The sequence below is a fragment of the Pelophylax lessonae genome (assembly GCF_965119305.1).
Source record: "Pelophylax lessonae genome assembly, chromosome: 2".
NCBI lineage: Eukaryota > Metazoa > Chordata > Amphibia > Anura > Ranidae > Pelophylax > Pelophylax lessonae.
In genome coordinates, this window is record NC_138769.1 from 120,843,848 (window position 1) to 120,867,611 (window position 23,764).

General features: G+C 41.6%; 1 protein-coding gene across 4 annotated transcripts in view; it reads right to left on the minus strand.

Moving 5' to 3' along the window:
* Positions 1 to 23,764, minus strand: part of SSH2 (slingshot protein phosphatase 2) — a 379,616-nt gene that overhangs the window by 200,259 nt on the left and 155,593 nt on the right. For all 4 annotated transcript variants that reach the window (XM_082245092.1, XM_082245091.1, XM_082245088.1 and 1 more), the window contains one exon: positions 17,687 to 17,730. In XM_082245092.1, coding sequence (XP_082101218.1) covers positions 17,687 to 17,730 — 44 coding nt within the window. The remainder of the gene's footprint in view (positions 1 to 17,686; positions 17,731 to 23,764) is intronic.

Below are 23,764 nucleotides of genomic sequence, written 5' to 3' on the forward strand. Positions count from 1 at the left end.
GCTGCAGCCGCTGATCGAGAAAAAGTTCCCAAACAGTCCCATTCCCAAAAAGGGAATGCTGAAGAGGGACCACCATATGTGGCTCACAATTAAGCAACTCCCTGCTGAACTAGCTGAATTTCGCTCCACCTTTGGCCAGTTTAAAATTGCACTTAAGCTTGCCATACTTGACTCTCAGTTATTCAAATAGAGGCGATTGAACGCTAGTAATTTAGTTGTAGCTATTCCCATTCTTACCGTGATACAGGTTTTTGTGTATTTAGACATGTCATGTTTTCATCCTCCTCATCCTAAAGAGCAGCTAAAAATGTAAACCTTAACTTTGAAATAAAGTCTCCTGAATAATTAAAATGGATATAAATCAAATTAATGTGCACCAAATACCTTTGCAAACCCAGTTATTAATTTGTTAATGTGGGGACATCACTGCTGTGCATAGCCTGTGCAGACCGCAGAGCTGTGGGAGGGGCCCAGTAGACTCCCCATGACAGGCTGCCTGCAGAAACCACAGGAGGGGGCAGAGACTAGACCAGTCATCCTGCACATGGTGAGAGAGCAGCAGAGACTGGTCTTTATTGCAGGAAGATTCAGCACAAAGTTCATACAGGATTACAGCACAGATCTGGAAGAAATACACAAAATCACAACAAAAAGGCTCACTTGAACCTTGCATTCAGACAATATTTGCTTATCCTGGAGTTCAGCTTTAAATTCCCATTGATCAACAGGGCATAAGTCAGTTATTATTTCAAGTCAAAAAGTACCTTTCACATGCCATCAATAAAAGGTCTGTTCCTGGGTAATACATGTAATATAAAACCTAAGCAAAGATAACAGTGAGACGGCACTGATAGCTTCCTTTTTACAGAACAATAAACCTTTTTTTTTCTATACATAGGTAGTATAAGCAGCAAAGTCCATTTCAGCATGGGCATATAATGTAAGCTGTCAATTTGTGAAAAATTTGTTGAGCAGGCAGTCATTGCACATTTTATGAAGAAAAGGCCACTGAATTTACCAGCTGAAGCAGGATTAGATTTTTTAGTGATATATTGTCGTGGTTAAAAAAAAAAAAAAAAAGGTAAATGCCTAAAACACGAGAAAAAAATAATCAATAAAAATAATGTGGTTAAAATGTTTGGCTATTCTGTCTGTGCCATGTAATTTAAATTTAAAATTTGTAATTTAAAGCGTATGTCAAAGCAAAGCTAAAAAAAAAAAAAAAAAAAAAAAAAAAAAAAAAGGGTACACAGTACATCAGTACATTTCTGCAATACATGCACATCGGCCCCATCTTGTATCTCTTGTATACCCTTTATAGACCTGCAAGGACAGAAAAATACATTTTGATCTGTAAAAAATGCACTCCTCTCCCAAATTCTGATTGAGCCCGACAACACATAGGCTGCTAAAATAAAATATATTTAATAATGTATGGCAAAACTTTGTGATTACAGTCTACAGCTGCCAGGATCAATGTGGGTTTCATATCATAAGAGACTGACAGTCTACTGCTGTCAATAAGACAGACAGGGGTTGATTTACTAAAATTGGAGAGTGCAAAATCTGCTGCAGCTGTGCGTGGAAAACAATCAGCTTCCAGGTTTTTTTTTGCCAAAGCTTAAAGTGGAGTTTCGGCCACATAAACATATTTTACCTAAAAATACCCCCCTAATCCTAAGCTATCCCCCAATTACCCTAAAGTGAGGTACGCACTAGTAGAAAATCTGCCGAAAATACCCGTCCGAGGTAAAATCGTACGATTTTCGGCTAGTGTGTACACAACTTTCAGCAGCCAATGCCTACATTTTCAACTAAAAAAAACCCCAAAAATTTTTATCTTCCGTCCCCAGACGACCAATTTTAGTTTAATGTGTATGCAGCACGTCCGCGAAAAATCGGATACGAAAGACCACGCATGATCTGAAGTTGCTGACGACCCGAAAGTCTAGGAACAAATGTCCCAAAAAAAAATAAAAAAATCGGACGAGAAATTTCGTGAACATTTATGCACTGTCAACTATAAACAGTAATGAACGCTGAGCAAGAGAGAAAAATTGGAGGATATTTCGTCCGATTTCCGTCAAGTGTGTACAGGCCTTAATACTAACCCCACATTACAGGTCATATCAGTTATAAAGATAAATACTTACCTTGATTGCAGAGCTTGGCCATCTCCGGTGTGGGGATCTGAAGGCGCGGTGTCCCCCCGCTGTGTCCTTCTTCCGGGTTCCTGGCAACCCAGAATGCTGATAGCAATCTCGCGCATGCGCTGTAGATTGCAATCCGCAATCAGAGTAGCGGCAGGGGCAGTTCCCATTGCATCCTGGGATTGATGACGCTCATCTCCCAGGACGCAATGCAAAGGAGGAAGTGACGTCGGCGGCCGTGTCCGCACAAGGAGGAAAAGGAAGGAAGGTAAGTTTATTTGCATTAAAAATAAGGTAAATAAAAAAAAAATATATATATATATTAACTATCCAATTCTTTTTCTTGCTAACTGATGCTACATTTTTAGGGTGGAACTCCACTTTAACTTGGTAAGCTTATGCTTCATATAAACCGGCAGCTCCTAAACTTACTTTTAAGAGCTTTTTGCCAAAGCTCCCAAACTCAACTCCATAAAAAGCCTATATGTCAATGTACACATAGGCTTTTAGCAGCATTTAGGAGCTGCTTAGGTTAGCTGGGGTTAAACCTCCCTCAACCTCAGTTTTAGAAAATCAACCCCACCCTGTCTGGTAGACTTGCAGTGAGATAATCAGTCACCACTATGGAGTCGCAACATGTTGGACAGATACTAGCCATTCAACTAATTTGGCAATAGTTTACACTTCTACTTATTTAAACAAGGAAGTGGACATTTTGCCATTTTGGGAAATTCAGATGACACTTAAAACTAAAATATTTTGCATGTAGACGTGATTTTCACTTTCTTTTCCTGGAGAGAATTCTACCCCTTCTCATCTATATTTCGCAATTTCACAAGCACATAAATAGGTCACTGTCTTTAGGTAAACTGCTTGCCTGGGGCAACATAATGTATCATTAGAAACTTACATTTTATTCTATTTCTTCTACAAGGAAGTAACTAAATAAACACCAAGTATGCTTGTTAATACATGCACACTTTACTTATTTTCTCCAAGGCACAAATAGCCCTTAGATTAGAAAACTATTTCTAAGTGTTTGATGTTTGTTACAGAATGGAGGCAGACACTGCACAAGCTCAAAAAACATAATGCATACTTGCCAACTGTCCCGGTTTTGCCAGGCAGTCCTGGTAAATAGGAGCCTGTCCCGGGTAATTTACTCTGTCCCAGCAAATCAGTGTTGCCAAGCACCCTTTAATCGGGCTGCCCGTAAATGCCCCTTACTGGCAGCCAGTGGCCATAAAAAAATGGTTACAGACCGACATCGTAATGGCGCATGCGTCGTTCCGATGCCTGCCGGACTCGGGAAAGCTTGTACAAACTCGGCTGGGCAGGCGCATGCGCAGTTATGTAATGGTACAACCTGGCGCCATTTTTAAATCAAAGGCACTCATTCTCAGCAGTGCCTCACTGGTGCTGCCACAGCAGAGAAGGACCCCTGGAGAGTGAAGACATGACATTCACAGACATGAAGGTAGGTAGGATGTGAGAAAGGAAAGGTATGTGGTGGCGCTGCCTAAAGGTAAAATATCACAGATGCAAAGCAACAATCTTATGTGCAAAAATATCTGGTAACATGACATGTGAATAAAATGTCGAATGTGCTCAGGTGTGACCATACAAAAAATGTAATATATAAATATAAAGTGCAAGGTGTAAATAAGTACGATAAAACCTAATTATAGCAGATAGTAGAATTAGATTTTATTGTTCTTATTTACACCTTGCACTTTATTTATATTTCCATATTACATTTTTTTGTATGGTCATACCTGAGCACATTTGACACTTTAGAATTGCAGAATTTAAAACTTTAGGCAGAAGTAGTGCAGCTGAATGGGATAATTATTCCAACTCTGCTACTGTGGCCTTAAGTTTGAAATTCTGTTTTCAATTTCCTGTAATTCTCTCTTTATTGAGTAGACCTTATAATCTGGTAAGTAGGCGGAGATTAATTATGTGGAGTGGGCGGAGCTTCATGGACGTGGGTGTGGTACATTTTCAAGTAAGTAATTGATCGCTGTCCTGCAAAGTGTCCCTGGAAATTTTTTTCAAATGTTGGCAACTATGATGATGGCAAAGTGACCACCAGGGTACATCACAGAATTTGCAGTTGGAAATTTATTGGAGCCTACTAAAAATAATAAAGTCCATCTGTGGACACCTTCTACTTTCAGCCGACCTCCATATCACTCTGTATCATACCAGCCTCATTCATACTAGCTATACATATATTGACAAGTACAGCACCAACTGAATCCCTACCGTGTGCTGCTTCAGGATTCTGATCAGAGTGTCTCCCCACATAGGGGTCCAAATCACTACCCATGTAGGACAGACTTTGTGTCAGGATCGCTAAGTAAAAGGGTAATGCGTTGTAACAATGCACTGCTTCTTTCCAGCCCATGCCAGTGGTTACACGGGCTGTACAACACAATACCCACCTGCTTGTATGAATGGGCCCTTAAAGGATAATTAAAACCAACAACAAAATTATAATATATTTCAGCTTACAGTGCTTAGATGCAGTAGCCACATTTGTTTTTGCTTTTAAAAGCTTAGTGCATTTTCAGCAAACAAAGAAATAACTTGTTCCTGCCAGAAATTCAGTGAACTTTTCACTTCCTGTGAGTTGTATCTAGCTGTTTTCTGTAAACTACCAACTGCCCTTAACCCCCCCCCCCCCCACACATGTAATGGAGATGAAGAGATACGGACATGCTTGTAGTCCATATCAAGAGAGCAGCCTAGAGTGACGACCATGGCCCCCCTCCGCTGATACAGTGGAAGAGCAAGGTAGCCACTGTGTTATTTTCAGGTGTACCAGGCAGAAATGAAACAAAAAGAGGCTTGGAAAAAGAAAAATGCAGCCATCACACCAAGGACTAATAATCTGCAAACTTTTACATTTTTGGTTATGGGTTTAGATAAATGTTATTCTCTCAAACAATCGTTAAAAAGTCAAATGCTATACCAAGAATACCCATCTCACAGTATGGTCACACAAACCTTTTGAGAGGACAATAACAGGGGTTCATGGGGCTGTGTCCACTGCATTAAAGTCATGTGACTTTACTGCTGGTGACGCATTTCATAAAAATTGAACGATCAGCAGCAGACTCATATCATGTACAAACAGAGGCTTGCTCTGAGGAAAAAGGCATGTCCCTCAAAACACATCAGCTGGTATTAGGACATCCATTCAAACCAGAGCTGCTCCACAGTAGACCCGACCTTTGGGTTCATGGACATTTATACAATGCTGTCATTTACATTTCTTTTGTTAGTATAAACAATTATTTTACATATTTTAATAAAGTACTGTGGCTAATGAATTAGGCAGTTATGCGCTTTGTTTTATTTGTTTATACAGTCGGAAGATTCAGTCTTAAAAAGGCAGCATCGTCTATATCAGGGGTCTCCAAACTTCCTAAACAAAGGGCCAGTTTCCTGCCTTTCAGACTTTAGGGGGGTTGGACTGTAACATATGGGAATAGAAAATGCTCCAGCATCGATGGGAATCCACAATGTCTCAGGCTTGGTGGTCAGTGGGATTTTTTTTTTTTTTTTTATGTGGTCAGTAGGAGAAGGAATAATGCCCCATCATTGGTATTAGTGTCAGGAACAGTGCACCATCATTGGTGTCAGTGGTATTAAGAACTACAAACATGGACTTGGACGGCACCACTGATTGTTAAAAACATATAGGTTTTATTCATAATCTAGTTACAATATTTTTAAAATATTATATATATATAAAAAAATGAACCATTCATACACAAAACCACCAAATACAAAGCCCTGTTCGCAACCATAGGCTAGTGCCACATCAGGGTATCTTGGTATAGGGATTGAAGAAGGTAGAACTCATTCTTCTACAAGCCCCAAGACACCCTGCCGTGGCATTAGCCTATGGTTGTTCTGCACAGGAATAATTACTGCAACAGGGCTTTGTATTTGGTGGTTTTGTGTATGAATTGTTTTGTTTTTTTTTATACATAAAATATATTTAAAAAATGTTGTAACTAGATAATTGATAAAACATCTATGTTTTGAACATTAAGTGGTGCCTTCAAAGTCCATGTATGTGGTCATTAATATACTTAAAGCGGAGTTCCGGGCACAAAATCGACCTAATCGATTTTGTGCCCATCCGCTGGATCTTTTTCACCTGAAAAAGAATTGGATAGTTAGGTATATATATTTTTTTTTACTCACCTTGTAATTGTAGATAGAAAATACTCACCTATTCTGCACTTCCTCCCTCTGTGCCGCGGCTCCGCCGTCACTTCCTGTCTTGCGATGATTCCTGGGAGCTGAACGTCATCGCTCCCAAGAATCAATGCGACGGCACCGGCCCCGCTCGTCACTTCCGGGGCGATGCCGCATTCCCTGCTAAACAGCTTCTGGGCATGCCCAGAAGCTGTGGAGGAATGCGGCGCCGCACCGGAAGTGACGAGAAGGGCCGCTGCAGGTGCATTCTGGGAGAAGAAGACACGGAAGAGGACGCAGAAGAGGATCGCGCCGGCTTCAGCTGCCCACAACAGAGATGGCAACGCTGGAGAAGAAAGTGAGTATTTCTTCTTGCAGGTAAGTGCGAACCGGGACAGATCAGAGGCTAGCCATTGTGGAATGTACTAGCCCTAACTGTCCCAGGGTATGTTTAGTGAAAAAACGTTTTCGTGCCCGGAACTATGCTTTAAGATTTTGTAGAATGTGGCACCTTATGTGCACCCACTGCTGCCTCCCGTTGATGATGTGCTACCTTTAGTTCTAGCTTCGTTGGCATCAGTGGAAGGAATAGTGCCCCACTGTTTGTGTCAGTGAAAACAATGGTGCCTCATCGCTGGTGTCAGTAGGAGGAATAGTGCCTCAAGGGCCAGACAAAGGCAAGCAAAGTGCCACATCCAGCCCTCATCCAGTCTGGAATATATAGTGGCTGTTTTGACTTGAAGAAGTTTCAAGTTTTTTTTCTTCTGTAGACTTAAGACTCATATCACAGGTAAGCCCCCCAATATGGCTGCCCTTTTTCTGTATTAAGTAACCCTTTTTAAAAGTGTAAAAACTCGAAATGTACACATTTTTCTTGTAGACAGTTTCACAGTTACCAGTTATCCTAGAGAAAAAAGGTGCTATTAATCCATCCCGTTCAAAACTCTGATTCAGCTGCCTTCTTGTTTTCCCAGACTCATTCCCACCCTCCCGGGATGAACTTTGACAGTAAATACTGCTGAAACGTCAGAAGTAATTAGGATGTAGGAAAAGCCACTTACAGAAGAAACCATAAAAAAAACAAAAAAAAAACAACAATGGGTACAATTAATGGCTAAAGATTTGATTGGACTTTTACAAGGAAACTGGGATTTCCTCTTTAAAAACTTAAATGGGAAAAGGGATAAAACATGATATAGAGAGTAATACAAGATAAGCTTTGGGACCTGTTCACACAGGTAAAAATGTCCCACAAAACATAGACATATCCCATGACATGAGATTTTCAAGGTGAACTTCAGTCGGTGTTATTTGAAGTACAAAAAAAAATGTCACATAAAGCCTGCCTAGACAATTCCAAAAAACGTCAACCTTTTGTGCTTATGTGGTCACCAGAGGTCATAAACTACTCATACAATTCATATTCTGAACATAGAAAATCACCCAAGTTATTTTTATGGACTTTCAGATTTTCTACTTAGTGCCAGACTTCAAACAAATCGTTATTTAAATTTAATTAAAAACTGAGAATTTCTTTTTAAGTTCATGTTTTACATTTTTGTGGAACACTTAAAAAAGTATTGATACCAGTCATGATTTGTATACATTGTATATAGGATCAGTTTGTGTGGAATCATCAAAAGCAAAAATAAAGCAGCTCGGACCTCAGTTTGGCCACTCCTTGTGCTTTGCTCTTCAGATCAACCAAAGAAAGGCCATCAATTCTTTTTAGACACAGATATTTACACCATGACCAAACACATCAAATATGTACACTGTATGTATAAAAGTTAAAGCGGAGTTCCACCCAAAAGTGGAACTTCCGCTTTAGGGAGTTCTGACCCCCCGACATGCCACATTTGGCATGTCATTTTTTTGGGGGGGGGGGGGCGGGTACCTAGTTTTGACAGGTACCCGCTCCCACTTCCGCTCGGAGCGCCGCGGCGCCCTGAGCGGAAGTTCTCCTCTCCCCCTCCCTCCCTGCAATCTTCTGGGACACGTCAGAGGTCCCAGAAGATTGCCGGCCAATCACGGCGCGCGGCGCGACTCGCGCATGCGCAGTGGGTACCCGGCTGTGAAGCCGCAAACTGTAACAGCCGGGTGCCCACAGCAGTGATGCCGGCGCCGAGGGAGAGGATCGAGGATTCCGGCGGCCGCATCGCTGGACCGTTGGACAGGTGAGTAAATGGCTGGAACTCCGCTTTAAGTGGACACCTCTCCAAACAAGTTTGTTGAGAAATTAAAGTGGCCTGCACAGAGCCCCTATTTTAACCATACTCCCCACCCTTGGCCCTGTGAAACACCGATTACTAACCAAGTCTTCTCATCCAACATCCATACGATCTCATCAATGCTCTTTTGGCAGAAAGGCTAATATTCCCATATACATACTCCAAAATATCATGGAAAGCTTTCCAAGAAGAGTACAGCCTGTTAAAGTACCTCCATAGTATTGCCCATAGTTTTGGAAAGTATGTCCAACAAGCTCAATTAGGTATGATAGGTACCCACAAATGTTTGTCAACACATATACATATAGCATCCCAGAACCTCTTCTTCTGGGGTCCCCTGCTAGGGCTCTTGGCATCTCCTCTTCTCTGTATGCCACCATAGGAATGGGGTGGGGCAGGGCTGAGCCTCGCTGTCTGTGTCTTGTGCAGGTGTGCTTCCTATGGTGGCACATGGAAAAGAGGAGGAGTCAGATGCACTGGCGGGGGACCCAAGAAGAGGAGGATTAAGGCTGCTCTGTGCAAAAACCATTGCACAGAGCAGGTAAGTATAAACCTGTTATTTAACCACTTGCCGACCAGTCACTGGGACTGTACTGCGGCAAAGTGTCTCGATTCCATCCAGCGACTTAGACCTACGTCGCTGGACTCCTCCCCTTGTGGGCGGCGCTCGCGCGCCGCCGGAGGCTCGCTCCCACTGTTTTCAGTCACAGCGGGAGTCGGGCCAGGGGAGGAGCGGCGGCGATCGCCGCCGCTCTCCCCCAATCGTCGGGAAATCGAGTCTGGAGATCCGCCTGCTTGTGTAAACAAAGCGGGCGGATCTCCTAAGTGACAAACAGTGACAGATTGCAGGGTTCAGCATAGCTGAACATGCGATCTGTCCCTGTGTCACTCAGTCACCTCCCCCCACACACGTTAGTAAGCACCAGGCATACATTAACCCCTCCCTCTCCAATAAAATTAACCCCTTCCCTGCCAGTGTCATTTTTACAGTAACAGTGCATATTTATAGCACCGATTACTGTAGTAATGACACTGGTACCCCCAAAAGTGTCAAAAATGTCAGTCAAGGGTCCGATCTGTCCGCCGCAAAGTCGCAGTCCCGCAAAAAAAAAAAAAAAAAAACGCAGATCGCCGCCATTACTCGTTAAAAAAAAAAAACACCAAAAATGACAGAAATCTTTCCCTTAGTTAGTAAAAGGCAATAACTTTTGCGCAAACCAATCAAAATACGCTTATTGTGATTTTTTTTTTTTACCAAACATAGGTAGCAGAAAACAAATTGGCCAAAAATTTTAACTTTTACATTTTTTGGGGGGGAATTTCATATAAAAAAAATTTGAAAAATATTGTTATTTTTTCAAAATAAATGCTATTTTTTTGTTTATAGCGCAAAAAGTAAAAATCGCACAGGTGATCAAATACCACCAAGAGAAAGCTCCGTTTGTGGGGAAAAAAAAAAAGGAAATTTCGTTTGGGTATGGCGTCGCACGACCGCGCAATTGTCAGTTAAAGTCGCACAGCGCCGAATCGCAAAAAGTGGCCCAGACGTAAGACAGCAAAATCCTCTGGTGGTAAAGTGGTTAAAAAAAAAAATGCCTTTACAATTACTTTAAGGTAAAAAATGTCTAGCCTTTAGAACCGCTTTACTGAACTTAATCACTGAACTAGAACTTCCTAAAGTTCAATCGGTCATGATGCACCCCTAGAAAGTAAGCTTTATAAAAAGTCAGGCAACACCTGTACTTTTTTATGGATGGTGTAGGACCCACTGATAATGGGGTACTTTGACGCAGTGGTGGGCTTGAGCACGATATGGCCATATGGTGGAACTAAATCCCCATTTTTATTTATGGATGGTCTCCATATTTGATATTCATTTCTTTTGCATGGTTGCACTATTCTTTTTTAACACCTGTACTATTAAAAGCCATCCTTTACACCAGTGGTCCTCAATCTTGGTCCTCAGGGCCCACTAACAGGCCAGGTTTGCAAGATAACTGAAATACATCCCAGGTGATATAATTTGCTGCTCAGTGATTGCAGTACTCTAGTCTGCATCTCCCCAAGGTAATACTTGGGGAGCCCTGAGGACCAGAGTTGAGGACTACTGCTTTACACCACCCACCAACACAAACAACATGGCTTTGCTGTACTACTTTCAATGCACAGACTCTTCAACAAATTTAGAAATATTTCCCTATAAAAAAAATAAAAAATAAAAGAAGGGGCCAGAGTCCATAAAAGCAAACATATTTCAGGTTCATTTTTGTTGTATTGTTTTAAAAGTGTCCAACCAAAGAAGTTAAAATGCATGATGGCCTCGTGTTACATTGGGACTGTTAAATCTGGCAAGAGGGTGCAAGGTAGAATAGGAATTTGGGGGCTCTGTGCTTCAGCTACTTTTGATGTAAAACATTACATTAATTGCACTTAAACAGCTGGCATTAGAAAAAATAAAGAAAAAAATGAAAGAAAAAATGGTTGTGGGATTTTGCAGCTCGTCAGGAAATGGTGTTGTTGTGTAAGATGTCTTGTGGTCTGGCACAGTCTGTACCGATAAACACAATCACACCTCAGAGCTGCTGCTTCTTCAAATAACCCAGACGGGGGAAAAAAAAAGGAAATAATAACTAGACAATATAAACTAAAAACCATTCAGATTGCATAACTACTAATTCTTAAAGTGGAAGTTCATTTTGATTGTATACCAGCTGATGCGCTGGGATTTTCAGAGAATGTAACGGCACTAATGGACGGAGAGTAATACAACTTTTGTTGTTAGATTTCCTTTAGATTTACCTTTTCTATGTAGTGCAAGGCCCTGCCTGATTGCATACAAATTGAAAGTGTTTAGGTTTGACCTCATATTATATGGTTTTGGTAAATCGAAAGGAAAAAATCTGAAGTTGTATAGTGTGTATCCAGCCTAATGCCCCGTACACACGTTCCGATAATCGGACGACTTATCGTTCGCATTTTGTTGCATGATACTAACATCGAATTCAACAATGCGTACAAACCATATGATTTTTGTCGTACGATTCTGGAAAAGCTTCCTGGTTGCTTAGCTATGTATCAGATGGTGCAAAACAAAACAATGGCAGCCAGGCTTTTTCGGGGCTATTTTAGTGTTTCTGAGCATGCGCGGTCTTTGTCGATCGACTTTTAGCGTACGCATACTGTACTGACGAGTCGATTATCGTTCGAGAAGATGTCGTACGACAGAAGTTTTCAGGTTTGACCCTTCGGATTTTGTTGGACCAACTGTCGTGATCGGCTGTCGAAAGCGGTGTACCAACGATCCGATTATCGTGAGACTAGGTCGAAAGCGAGGTTTGTCGTACGATAATCGGAACGTGTGTACGGGGCATAACTCAAGCTGGGAACCCCATTGTCTGCACTGAAGGCTGCACACAGCTGGTACACAGCCACATTCTTCCATGAACTATGCTGAAAACACAACTCCAGTCTACATAAAACTTTCTGGAACAGTCTTGAGTGATCGATCTCCCACAAATCGCACAAAGCAGCAATTTAATATTGTAGAAAAACAAAGTTTTTTGTCCATTCCAGTATACCCTGAGAAATCAATGTCACAAGGCTAATCTTCCAAAAATTACACCATTTTCCTGCAGTAGCACTAGCAGATTTTAGCAATGCAAGACTTCTTTTTCAGTATATGAGATTTAAGTGGAACTTTAGTCCAAAATTAAGTCCAGCTAGATCACTTCAGGCTGGTCCCTTTTGCAGGTATAGCTACTGTATATAAAATATTAAAAAGATTTGCCTATACTGTTTAAAATTCAGTAGTACATTGTCTCACCCTGCTCTGCACATGCTCAGTTGCTCTCTCTATTTTAATGCCTCGTACACACGCAACGATTATCGGCCGACCGATCGTCCGACTTTTGTCCAGAGTGGTGTTTTGTTGGTTGGAATGTGCCTAGACTGCACACAATTTTTTTCGGCCAACAAAAATCTACTGCAGAAGTGATGTCATATGCTGGTTTACTTCCGTGTGTTTTTTCTTCTCTGAGCATGCCCAGTCTTGCTCATCAGATTTTTGTCTGCCGAAATCTGTACTGACTGACGGAAAAATCGGCCGTTGTGTTGACGGCCAACAAAAATTTTATAGCATGCACACCAGATTTTTTTCGGCCGAAAAGTCGGAATCGGTTGTCGGAAGCATCATACTAACAAGCCGAAAATCGGCCGATTGGACGCTGGCCGAAAATTCCCGGCCAATAATCGATGCGTGTGTACGAGGCATTAGGCACTACTGAATTTGTAGAAGCCGATCTGACAGCCTAAAGATTTAATGCTGCTCAGGACTCTGGGCTTCAGCAAAATGGCAGCCTCGGGCAAAGAAGAAACAGGAACAATGCTGGAGGCAATTTACAGGACACACTCATTTTAGTAGCCTAATTATTATTGTGAATTATGCACAAAACCACTATACAGTAAACCCCCCTCCATTGCGGGGGTTACGTTCCGGACCCAGCCGCTAAAGGTGAAAATCCGCGAAATAGAAAAACCCTATTAAAATGCATTGTAGGCATGTTTTTTTTACTGTCACTGTACGTGTAAAAGCATTTTAAGGTCTTTAAACCCACTTTTAAAACAATAGAAACTCATTTAAACACATAAAAGATACTGAGAGACAGAGCAAGAGCTATGGAAAACACAAAAATATTTCATTTTTAATGATTTATATAGTAAAATAACATTACAAAAAAAAAAAAAAAAAAAAACGCAATATACCGGGACCGCAAAAACTGAACCGCGATGGAGCGGGGGTTTACTGTACATGCCTTTGCTTTTGTATCCTGGAGAAAAACTGACACTGCTGAGGGAGAAATGAACTGGCACAAATGGGGGACAATGACGGGGTAAAAAGGACATTGATAAAGAAGTTCAAGGGAAATACTCTATGTAGTCCAATAAAATTAAAAAAAAAGGTCCATGTAAAGTATAGCTTACTTCTGCGGCAGCTAGGTCATGGGAACAAGAAGCAATTCTGGACGAAAGGCATAAAAGAGAGACAAGCACCAGCTAAGAATTGTAAGTACACTCTTAGTAGTACCAACACCCAAATGCATTTATATTATCCACAGTGGTCTTTTTGGTACCGGTTTCTCATCTGTTCCATTTTAGATTATAACTTAATTTGAGGCAACGATTTATCCTAACCTAGTATATTAGTCCCTATATATTATATCGATCAGTATGCCTTGGTTGATTGCCAGAAACTCCTCATTCTTATCTTCAGCATTTTTTATGATATATACCTGTATTTTATACGTATTATTAAATAAATGTTATTCTGTACATGTCAATTGAAGTATTTTTTAATATTTAACTGTTCTGCGGCTGCTAGGGGTGGTTGTCCACCGGCTGCCGCTCTCACTACCCATATAAACCACACCTAACATGGCGCCTACAAGGTCTGAAGAAGGAGTGCATGCTCTGCAAACACGTCGCCACTTTCCCCCATCACGTCCGATCGTATCAGATCTGTCTAATTGGTGTTCCAATGGATACAGGAACCCCTGGGGGCCTCCAGTGCTTCTGACCAGCTGGACCATGGTTCTTTATCCTCTGACAGACCGGAATCAAGATTTGTGTTAGCAAGGATAGTCTACACAGAGTTACATGCTTAAATTGTATCTCCGCTTGTAAGTCCATTACCTTTTTAGTATTACAGTCATTATTAACGCTACACTTAGCTGACGCTTGTCTTCTCTCCTCTTTTACTGCCATTTGGAGACCTTCATTGTCTTCTTAGGTGGACTGTTAAGTGGCAATTGTGATGCAAAGCATTGGGAAAGACGGGACTTTGTGCCAACATGTACAAACATTCTGTCCTAGCCTGTGAACCAAGGTTGAGCATACAGTAATGAACACTGGTAAAGCAAGGGTGTCAAAAGGTGCCTGAGCTTTTTTAGTATTGTACAATTTCATAGTTTGAGGGGCCTAGCAAGTTCACCTTAAAACTAGCCAAACACCCGTAGACTTTCATTCGAACAATTGTATGAGAATTCAGCAAAATTGTAAGCCAATGCATTAGATCAGGGGTCATCAAACTATGGCCCTCCAGTTGTTTAGGAACTTCAATTCCCATCATGCCTAGTCATGTCTATGAAAGTCAGACTTTCACAATGCCTCATGGGATCTGTAGTTCCGCAACAGCTGGAGGGCCATAGTTTGACGATCCCTGCATTAGATAGTACCATCACGAAAATAAACAAATTTTAAATATTTCTATTGACATGCCAATGTGCACAATTCTAACATCCACAAATACTGGATATTCTGAATTCAATAAAAGATGCTTCAATCCGCTTGAATACAATAGTTATAATATTTATAACAAATGTTATACTACTGGATTAAGGTTTTCCAAGCACGTGGTTCTGGTCCAGGAATTGGAGTTTAGTTTGTTCAGATAAGAATCAAGAACAGTTTTCCATCCTTCTCCTTTGATTTTCCTGTTCGCTATGGTCAAAAAAGATTGTTGATTTATCCCCAGTAACTCTCGTTCAATAAAATATTTAACAAATGTCCTGAAAATGAAATTCTACTGGTGCTGGTACTGGTGTATGGCTAGCTTGGAGTTCCATTACCTTTTTTTTTTTTTTTTTTTTTTTTTTAAACACTGCAACTAATTTATAAATGCTAAAGCAAGGAAATGTAGAGCAAAGTGGTAATAAGGCCACTTTAACTACAATTTTCATATATTATGCTTAGTGACCGGTGATAGATGTATTATTTTAGAATGTTAACAGTTCATAATGGTTCATAATGGTTAAAACTAAGCACTGAGGGAGGAAATCTAGTGTAGAAATGTGTACCTGGCAGAATTCAGGATTACCGAGGAGTACAAGAAAAGGGGTAACCCACTCTGGTGTCTAACATTAAAATGAAGGTGGTAAACAATTCAAACTAAATGTAATACTAAAGTTACGGAAAGTGTCCTGTCACTATTAACAAAAGTGGCCCATGATCACACCTAAATTCATTGCACTGACATTTCACACAGGTGCCTGTAAGATCTAGATGTTGCAATTTCCTGTTGCACATTCAGTTGATGAAGCAAGCAACAATGTGTCAACCAAAGATAAAAAGACAAACTGGGACTCATATATAACGCCTGTCTCACGATGATAACTTCAGGAACTGGGCAGAAATAAAAAGAAATAAAAAATCAGCACACAGTATCGGAGACAAACTCTAGCACTGTCCGAATACAAGGTTCTGCAGATCTGTAACCCTTCTAGTTTGAATTTTTAACCCAGGACAACACTATTACAGAAGCTGACATTGTTGAGTTGTTCTTTTTTAGGCCTTGTAAACCGGAATTTTGGTCTCTGAAGAGCGATCTGCGATTGCAGGGAGCTAGCAGTGCAGCCCCATTCACTTGAATGGGTCGTGTTTGGCTGGCCCTACACCAGCTGAAAGTGACAGGGGGTAAAATTTCTGCCCCAGAAAAAAGCATCACGGCCACGCCATGCGCACACCCCTGGCAGCTGCCTCTGCAAAGGGGGTACTGGTTTTGGGGGAGAGGGGGGTATTCCTTCTCCATCAGTTTAAAGTGAATGTAAATACACGTACACATGTTTTTCATCAGATTACATCTATCGTTCGAACTATTGGTCCCGATATGGGTAAAACATACATTGAGTATAAGTGCAAAATGCAGAATTTTCGTAATGTTAGGGCCCTTTCACACAGGCGTTCCGCATGTCCGCAAATCATCCTATTTTTTTGCGGATGATATACGGACATAATGAATGTCTAGGGGATTGCGGATGTCAGCGGATGACCATCCGCTGACATCCTAATTTCGTCCTTTCAGTTCTGTTCCATTTTTTGGAATGGAACAGAACCCTATTTTTGTTCCGTCTAAAAAACGTAAAGGAAGCAAAATCGGATGTCAGCGGTGTCATCCGCTGACATCCGCAATGCCCATAGACATACATACATGTCCGTATATCATCTGCAAACAGATGGGATGATATGCGGACATATGCAGCGGATGACACAAGTGTCATCCGCTCCGTGTAAAAAAAAAAAAAAGCACCGGAGCGGAAAAAAAAAACTGAACGGCCGTGTGAAAGAGCCCTTATAGTGTGAATCCAGCCTAATTCTTGGGGGTGTATTTATAAATAAAAAAAATGCATAGCTGTTTGTCCATCAAAACTGCATGTAAATTCTTTGCATCAATAGGGCAAAGTCTCAGGTCATATTCTCTGCTCATTAAAGTGGTTCTAAAGTTTGACCTTTTTTTTTTTTTTTTTACCTTTATGCATTCCCTGCATTAGGGTAAAAAAAAGCCTTCCAATACCTATTCTCCCACCCTCAAAATACTTACCTGTCACCTCTCTCAATCCAGCGCTGTGCCTGGCTGCATCTCTTCTATCCCCTCTTCAGTCTTTCACTGGCTACACTGAGACCAGCGGCAGTGATTGGCTCCTGCTGCTGTCAGTCAAATGCAGTGAAGGAGCAGGGGGGCTGAGCCCCACTGTGTGCATCTGTGGATGCACACAGCCCAGCTCAGAAGCGGGTTGCTTTGGTGGTGCACACAGAAGAGGAAAAATCTAAAATCGCCAGTGGGGGACCCTAGAGTAGGCGATTTAGGGCCACTTGCACAGAGCAGGTAAGTTGAACATCTTTTTTTCTTATTTTAGGAGAAAAAAAAAAAAAAAAGGAGGTTGCAATATCGCTTAAAGATGGTATGAATGGTGAAAATACAACATTATGGCCAATAGATGGAGCTGACTATCATAGAAAATAATTATATGCTCCTCACCTCTATCTAGCAGCAATAATGCAGTGTTTTCTACATTCACATATTCAATCTGCAGAGAACATTGCCTGAAAATATTTGCTTTTGCCCTATTCACACAGAAGCAATTTTACCTGCATTGTCGATTGATGAGCGGATATGCAATTTTTTTATAAATGCACCCCTTCGACTCGAAGCTCAACTTCAGGAGTTTTTGAGCGGAGTTTTAAACTGATAAAAAAAAAAGGGAAATAAAGCAGATAATTATGTGCATAAATCCTGTATATTAAACACGAGCGTCTTACCTTCTGGGTTGTGATCGGCATTCTTCCTCCCCACTGTCTGCTTCCTGTAAGGATAAAAACACATGATTAGAATATTCCAATATGACAACATTTTCTCATTAACTGCCAAATATCCCCCATTAATGGAATGGTGATGCTACTGTGGCAGCAGAGGCTTCCTCCATGACAATACTCATAACTGAGCGAGTTCAAATAAAAAAAGCCAACAGAATTATAACAGACGGCAGAATGAGAAGGTTGAACTTCCATGAACCAGAAATTCAATGATTTTCATTACCAATGCACCCAGTCCACTCTATGACAAATACACATCAAGGTAAATTAAATCCATCAGGGAGGAACGGTGCAATGCTGCTGAGGTTTGGTACTTCAAGTACAAAGTGCAAAGCGGCTTTTCAAAAGAAATGCTCTCCTCCATTGTGCAGTCAACAAAAGCCAACCATACAATTCACTGAACATTTTCCTTTAGAACAACAAAACAATGAAATTACAAAATGCATTGTTTTCCCGGGTCTGTAGCTTTAGAAAATATAACCAGTGCTTTATAATCATATCTATTGGGCTTGTCTGTTCGGCTCCTTAAAAGGACCTTCACCCTAAATACATACTTTCCCCTGCAGCCACCTCCCTCCATCCATCTCTCACATTTCTTCTCTTAACTTCCTAGATTGTATGTGCAGCACTTCCACCTTTCTGACCTAGGTGAGAACAACATCAACCCCCCCCCCCCCCCCCCCCAGATTCTGCAAAGGCTGGGCTTCAGGTCTGAGAAGAACCTAGAGGCACATCTGCACATGAAGGAAAGGGTGGGTATGTAGGTTCCAAACCTCGCCTTGTCTGTGCATGTGTGGAATACCCCCCACACATGAGCAGGTGTGCAACAGGGCTCTGCTGGAACGAGGAGGATGGGCAGGGCCCTAAAGCCGGGTACACACGTCAGGAGATATTCGGCCCCTGTGTATGTCAGCCTGTCCGGCTTCTGTCGCATGTGCATGCTGGAAAACCAGGCCAATGGCAGAGAGCTGATCAAAGTGTTCTGGCGGGGGGGGGGGGGGGGGTTCAGAATACAATAGTTCAGCGGGGGGAGGATTGCTATACTAACTTCACATAGTATAGTGGCTCCACCTGGAGCTGACAGTTTTTTCGTTCAACCCAGGAAAAAAAAGAAAAGTGTGACCAGCCTTTAGACACATCTGTGCACGCACCAAGTTGATGGTGCCAAGGGATAGGAATGCAATGCTAAAGGGGACTGAAGTTCCTCTTTAATAGTGCTCTGCAGACAAGGGAGTAAGTCACAAGCAAGTCTCAAGTCTTATGCCCCATACACACGTGCAGATTATCTGCAGACTTTTGTCTGCAGACTTACCTTTTCTATGTAGTGCAAGGGCCTGCCGGATTGCATACAAATTGAAAGTGTTTAGGTTTGACCTCATATTATATGGTTTTGGTAAGTCTGCAGACAAAAGTCTGCAGATAATCTGCACGTGTGTATGGGGCATTAACCTTCAAGTTTCAAGCAAGTCCCAAGTTACTGTGGCGAAAAGCAAGCAAGTCAAGTCGAGTCCCTGCTAGAAGTCAAGCAAGTCAAGTCAAGTCATTTATTTTGATCAAGTCACAAATCAAGTCAAAATACTGATCTACCCCAATGTTCACCTTTAAATCAGTTAGAAGTCAGTGGTCAGGAAAGGTTTTGTTTTATTTTCAACGTTAACAAAACTGCTTAGTGCTTTTTTCTTGGCATATTAAAGAAACACTTGGAATGCCCAAACAGCTCAAAATCCTTTGTCCAGTCATGTTTCAACACCACAGTCACTAAAAACATGTTAATGTGGGGTACACACTAGTAGAAAATCTAGTGTATACACAACTTTCAGCAGCCGATCCCGACATTTTCAACAAAAAACTGAGGGACAAACACCAAAATGTTCATCGCCCGTCCTCAGCATGACCAACTTTTGTTTAATGTGTACACAGTACGTCCGTGAAAAATTGGCTACGAAAGACCGCGCATGATCGGAAGTGATAAATCTTGAAATTTCAGAATAATCCGAAGTGCAGTTCCACTAATAACCTGAAAACTAAGGCCACGCCACATCCGCAAGAAGGAACTCAAAGGCGTGGCCTCGGGGGTCACACATATACGTACTTACATCACACTCTACGAACAAACGTCAACAAAAATAAATAAATAAATAAATCGGACAAGAAATTTCGTGAACATTTATGCACTGTCAACTAAAAACGGTTGTGAACGCTGAGCATGAGAAAGAAAAATCGGAGGATATTTCGTCCGATTTCCGTCAGTTGTGTAAGTATTTCCATTGTTAAACAGCCAGTGTCCTAAAAATCAGAACACACTGAGGTATTTTAAGTGACTGTGGTGTCAGAAACATAACAGGCACATTCATTTTGCTTTAACACATCTTGAGAAAATGCAAATATTTAATAACTTAAAAAAGTAAAGTCATTTCGAGTCAAATGTCTCAAGTCAAAGTCAAGTCTCAAGTCATAAATACCAAGTCGAAGTCAAGTCGAGTCGAGTCTTTTATTAATTTTAGTCAAGCAAGTCTCCAGTCCTCAAACTGGTGTCTTAAGTCAAGTCATGTGACTCGAGTCCCCTACCTCTGGTGCCCTGAATAGTTACCAACGTTACCAACCAAATTAAATAGGAAAACCACAAGGATATAAGAAGACTACAAATGGACAGATATTAAATCATAAGCAGTCCTTAGAGACCAGCCAATGGGTTACATTATCTCCTAATATATGACAATTTTGATTATAGAGCCGTGTTTCTCAATCTTTCTTCAGTCAAGGCACCCTTTAAAATTCTGCAAAATCACAAGGCACCCCTATCAACAATGTAAAAAACGAAACTAAGTTTTACATAACATAGCAACATCCACACATGTAAGACACCCAACATTAGAGGTGACTTAGTGGTCCGTTTCTCAAGCAGCGGTAAATTACCATTGCAGAGTTCTCTGACAGATTTCTCTCCTCAGAGTGCCTGTTTATAAAGCGGTGTAGAACGTTTCTCCTTCTGAGAAGTGCAGCCATCTACAAATGCTTCTAACTGTGAAGAATGCCTCCTGGTACTGTAATCACATGAGACATGGCGAGATTACAGTAACGGAAAACATGTGAAACACAGGAGGTGTACACGGACATTCTCAGGGACCGCTCTCCTCACTACCTCACACTATACCTCATATTCATAAAATAACAAAGGTAGAGTCTCTCTTCACAATATTATCTATTTAAAGGTTAAGTCTCTCGGCACAATATTATCTATTTAAAGTTGGTCTCTCTCCACCAGTGTTTCTCAATCTTTTTTCTGTCAAGGCGCCCTTTAAAATTATGCACAATCTTGAGGCACTAAACTAATAGTTTTACATATCGCAGCACCATCCAAACACATGGGCCACTCACCATTGGAGGGAATCTATTCCTCCATCTTTGCACACTGGTACTGACTAGTATTCTAGTATTTTCTACTCCCTTAGTTTCTCCCCCTCATTTTGCAAACATGACTCCAGAGAGGGGTGGGGGGGGGGGGCAAACAAGGATGAAGTGCAGATGCCCAACAGCCTCGTTATCAACCAATGACATCATTGGTTGATAGGATGCCAAGTGGCTGGTCTGCATGGTGCCCATGGGTTTAATGCTGCACAATAAAAACCTGTTACTTTTCACCCCTGAAGAACCCAGGAGACACCCTGGTTGAAAGAGGCTGCTCTACACAATATTATCTATATAAAGCTAGTCTCTCTACACAAGTATATACACACATACAGGTCCCTCTCAAAAAATTAGCATATTGTGATAAAGTTCATTATTTTCTGTAATGTACTAATAAACATTAGACTTTCATATATTTTAGATTCATTACACACAACTGAAGTAGTGCAAGCCTTTTATTGTTTTAATATTGATGATTTTGGCATACAGCTCATGAAAACCCAAAATTCCTATCTAAAAAAAATTAGCATATTTCATCCGACCAATAAAAGAAAAGTGTTTTTAATACAAAAAAAGTCAACCTTCAAATAATTATGTTCAGTTATGCATTCAATACTTGGTCGGGAATCCTTTTGCAGAAATGACTGCTTCAATGCGGCGTGGCATGGAGGCAATCAGCCTGTGGCACTGCTGAGGTGTTATGGAGGCCCAGGATGCTTCGATAGCGGCCTTGAGCGCATCCAGAGTGTTGGGTCTTGCGTCTCTCAACTTCCTCTTAACATCCCACAGATTCTCTATGGGGTTCAGGTCAGGAGAGTTGGCAGGCCAATTGAGCACAGTAATACCATGGTCAGTAAACCATTTACCAGTGGTTTTGGCACTGTGAGCAGGTGCCAGGTCGTGCTGAAAAATTAAATCTTCATCTCCATAAAGCTTTTCAGCAGATGGAAGCATGAAGTGCTCCAAAATCTCCTGATATCTAGCTGCATTGACCCTGCCCTTGATAAAACACAGTGGACCAACACCAGCAGCTGACATGGCACCCCAGACCATCACTGACTGTGGGTACTTGACACTGGACTTCAGGCACTTTGGCATTTCCCTCTCCCCAGTCTTCCTCCAGACTCTGGCACCTTGATTTCCGAATGACATGCAAAATTTGCTTTCATCCGAAAAAAGTACTTTGGACCATTAAGCAACAGTCCAGTGCTGCTTCTCTGTAGCCCAGGTCAGGCGCTTCTGCCGCTGTTTCTGGTTCAAAAGTGGCTTGACCTGGGGAATGCAGCACCTGTAGCCCATTTCCTGCACACGCCTGTACACGGTGGCTCTAGATGTTTCTACTCCAGACTCAGTCCACTGCTTCCGCAGGTCCCCCAAGGTCTGGAATCGGTCCTTCTCCACAATCTTCCTCAGGATCCGGTCACCTCTTCTCGTTGTGCAGCGTTTTCTGCCACACTTTTTCCTTCCCACAGACTTCCCACTGATGTGCCTTGATACAGCACTCTGGGAACAGCCTATTCGTTCAGAAATGTCTTTCTGTGTCTTATCCTCTTGCTTGAGGGTGTCAATGATGGCCTTCTGGAAAGCAGTCAGGTCGGCAGTCTTACCCATGATTGCGGTTTTGAGTAATGAACCAGGCTGGGAGTTTTTAAAAGCCTCAGGAATCTTTTGCAGGTGTTTAGAGTTAATTAGTTGATTCAGATGATTAGGTTAATAGCTCGTTTAGAGAACCTTTTCATGATATGCTAATTTTTTGAGATAGGAATTTTGGGTTTTCATGAGCTGTATGCCAAAATCATCAATATTAAAACAATAAAAGGCTTGCACTACTGTAATGAATCTAAAATATATGAAAGTCTAATGTTTATCAGTACATTACAGAAAATAATGAACTTTATCACAATATGCTAAGAGGGACCTGTATACACACACACACACACATATTGGCTCCGTGCAGGACTACAGAGTGCAGCTGTGGAGTAAGCTACTTTTGCAGCTTTCTCCAGCTTTTCGTATTACTGGATGGGGCTCTGTAGTGAGGAGATTCCACAGCGTCTTGGATGGGATGAAATCTCCAACCCTGTGTCTATGTTTTGTGGATGACCAGCAGGGTACTCAGGTGCACACAGCCCTTATAATGAAGGTCTAGGAAGACCTCAGGGCTCCCAGTTGGAGATGGCTCCACCCAAGAGAGACTGGAGGTCTCTAGGAGTCAGAGGCTGCAGGTGGCAGCCAGAGCACATGTGTGTGTCTGCAAGAGACAGGAGATGGCCTGAAGACTAGCATAAATAGCAGAGGTACTGCTGATGAAAAGCTGCGTGAGAACATAAGAGCCAGGTGGGCTAGCATTTTCTGTTTGTCAAGGTATTGACTGGAAAAGAACCCCTGCGTGGGAAACCTATGTTATTGACTTTACTTATGCCATTTTAATAAAAATGGGCTGCCATGCCCTAAATCCACAGTCCTGACTACAGTGAATCACTGAAAAAATGTATCTGCCACTGAGCCAACGGCCCCCGTATTACAATATATATATGTATGTATCTATAGATACACACACACACACACACACACACACACACACACACACACACACACACACTTTGGATGCACCGA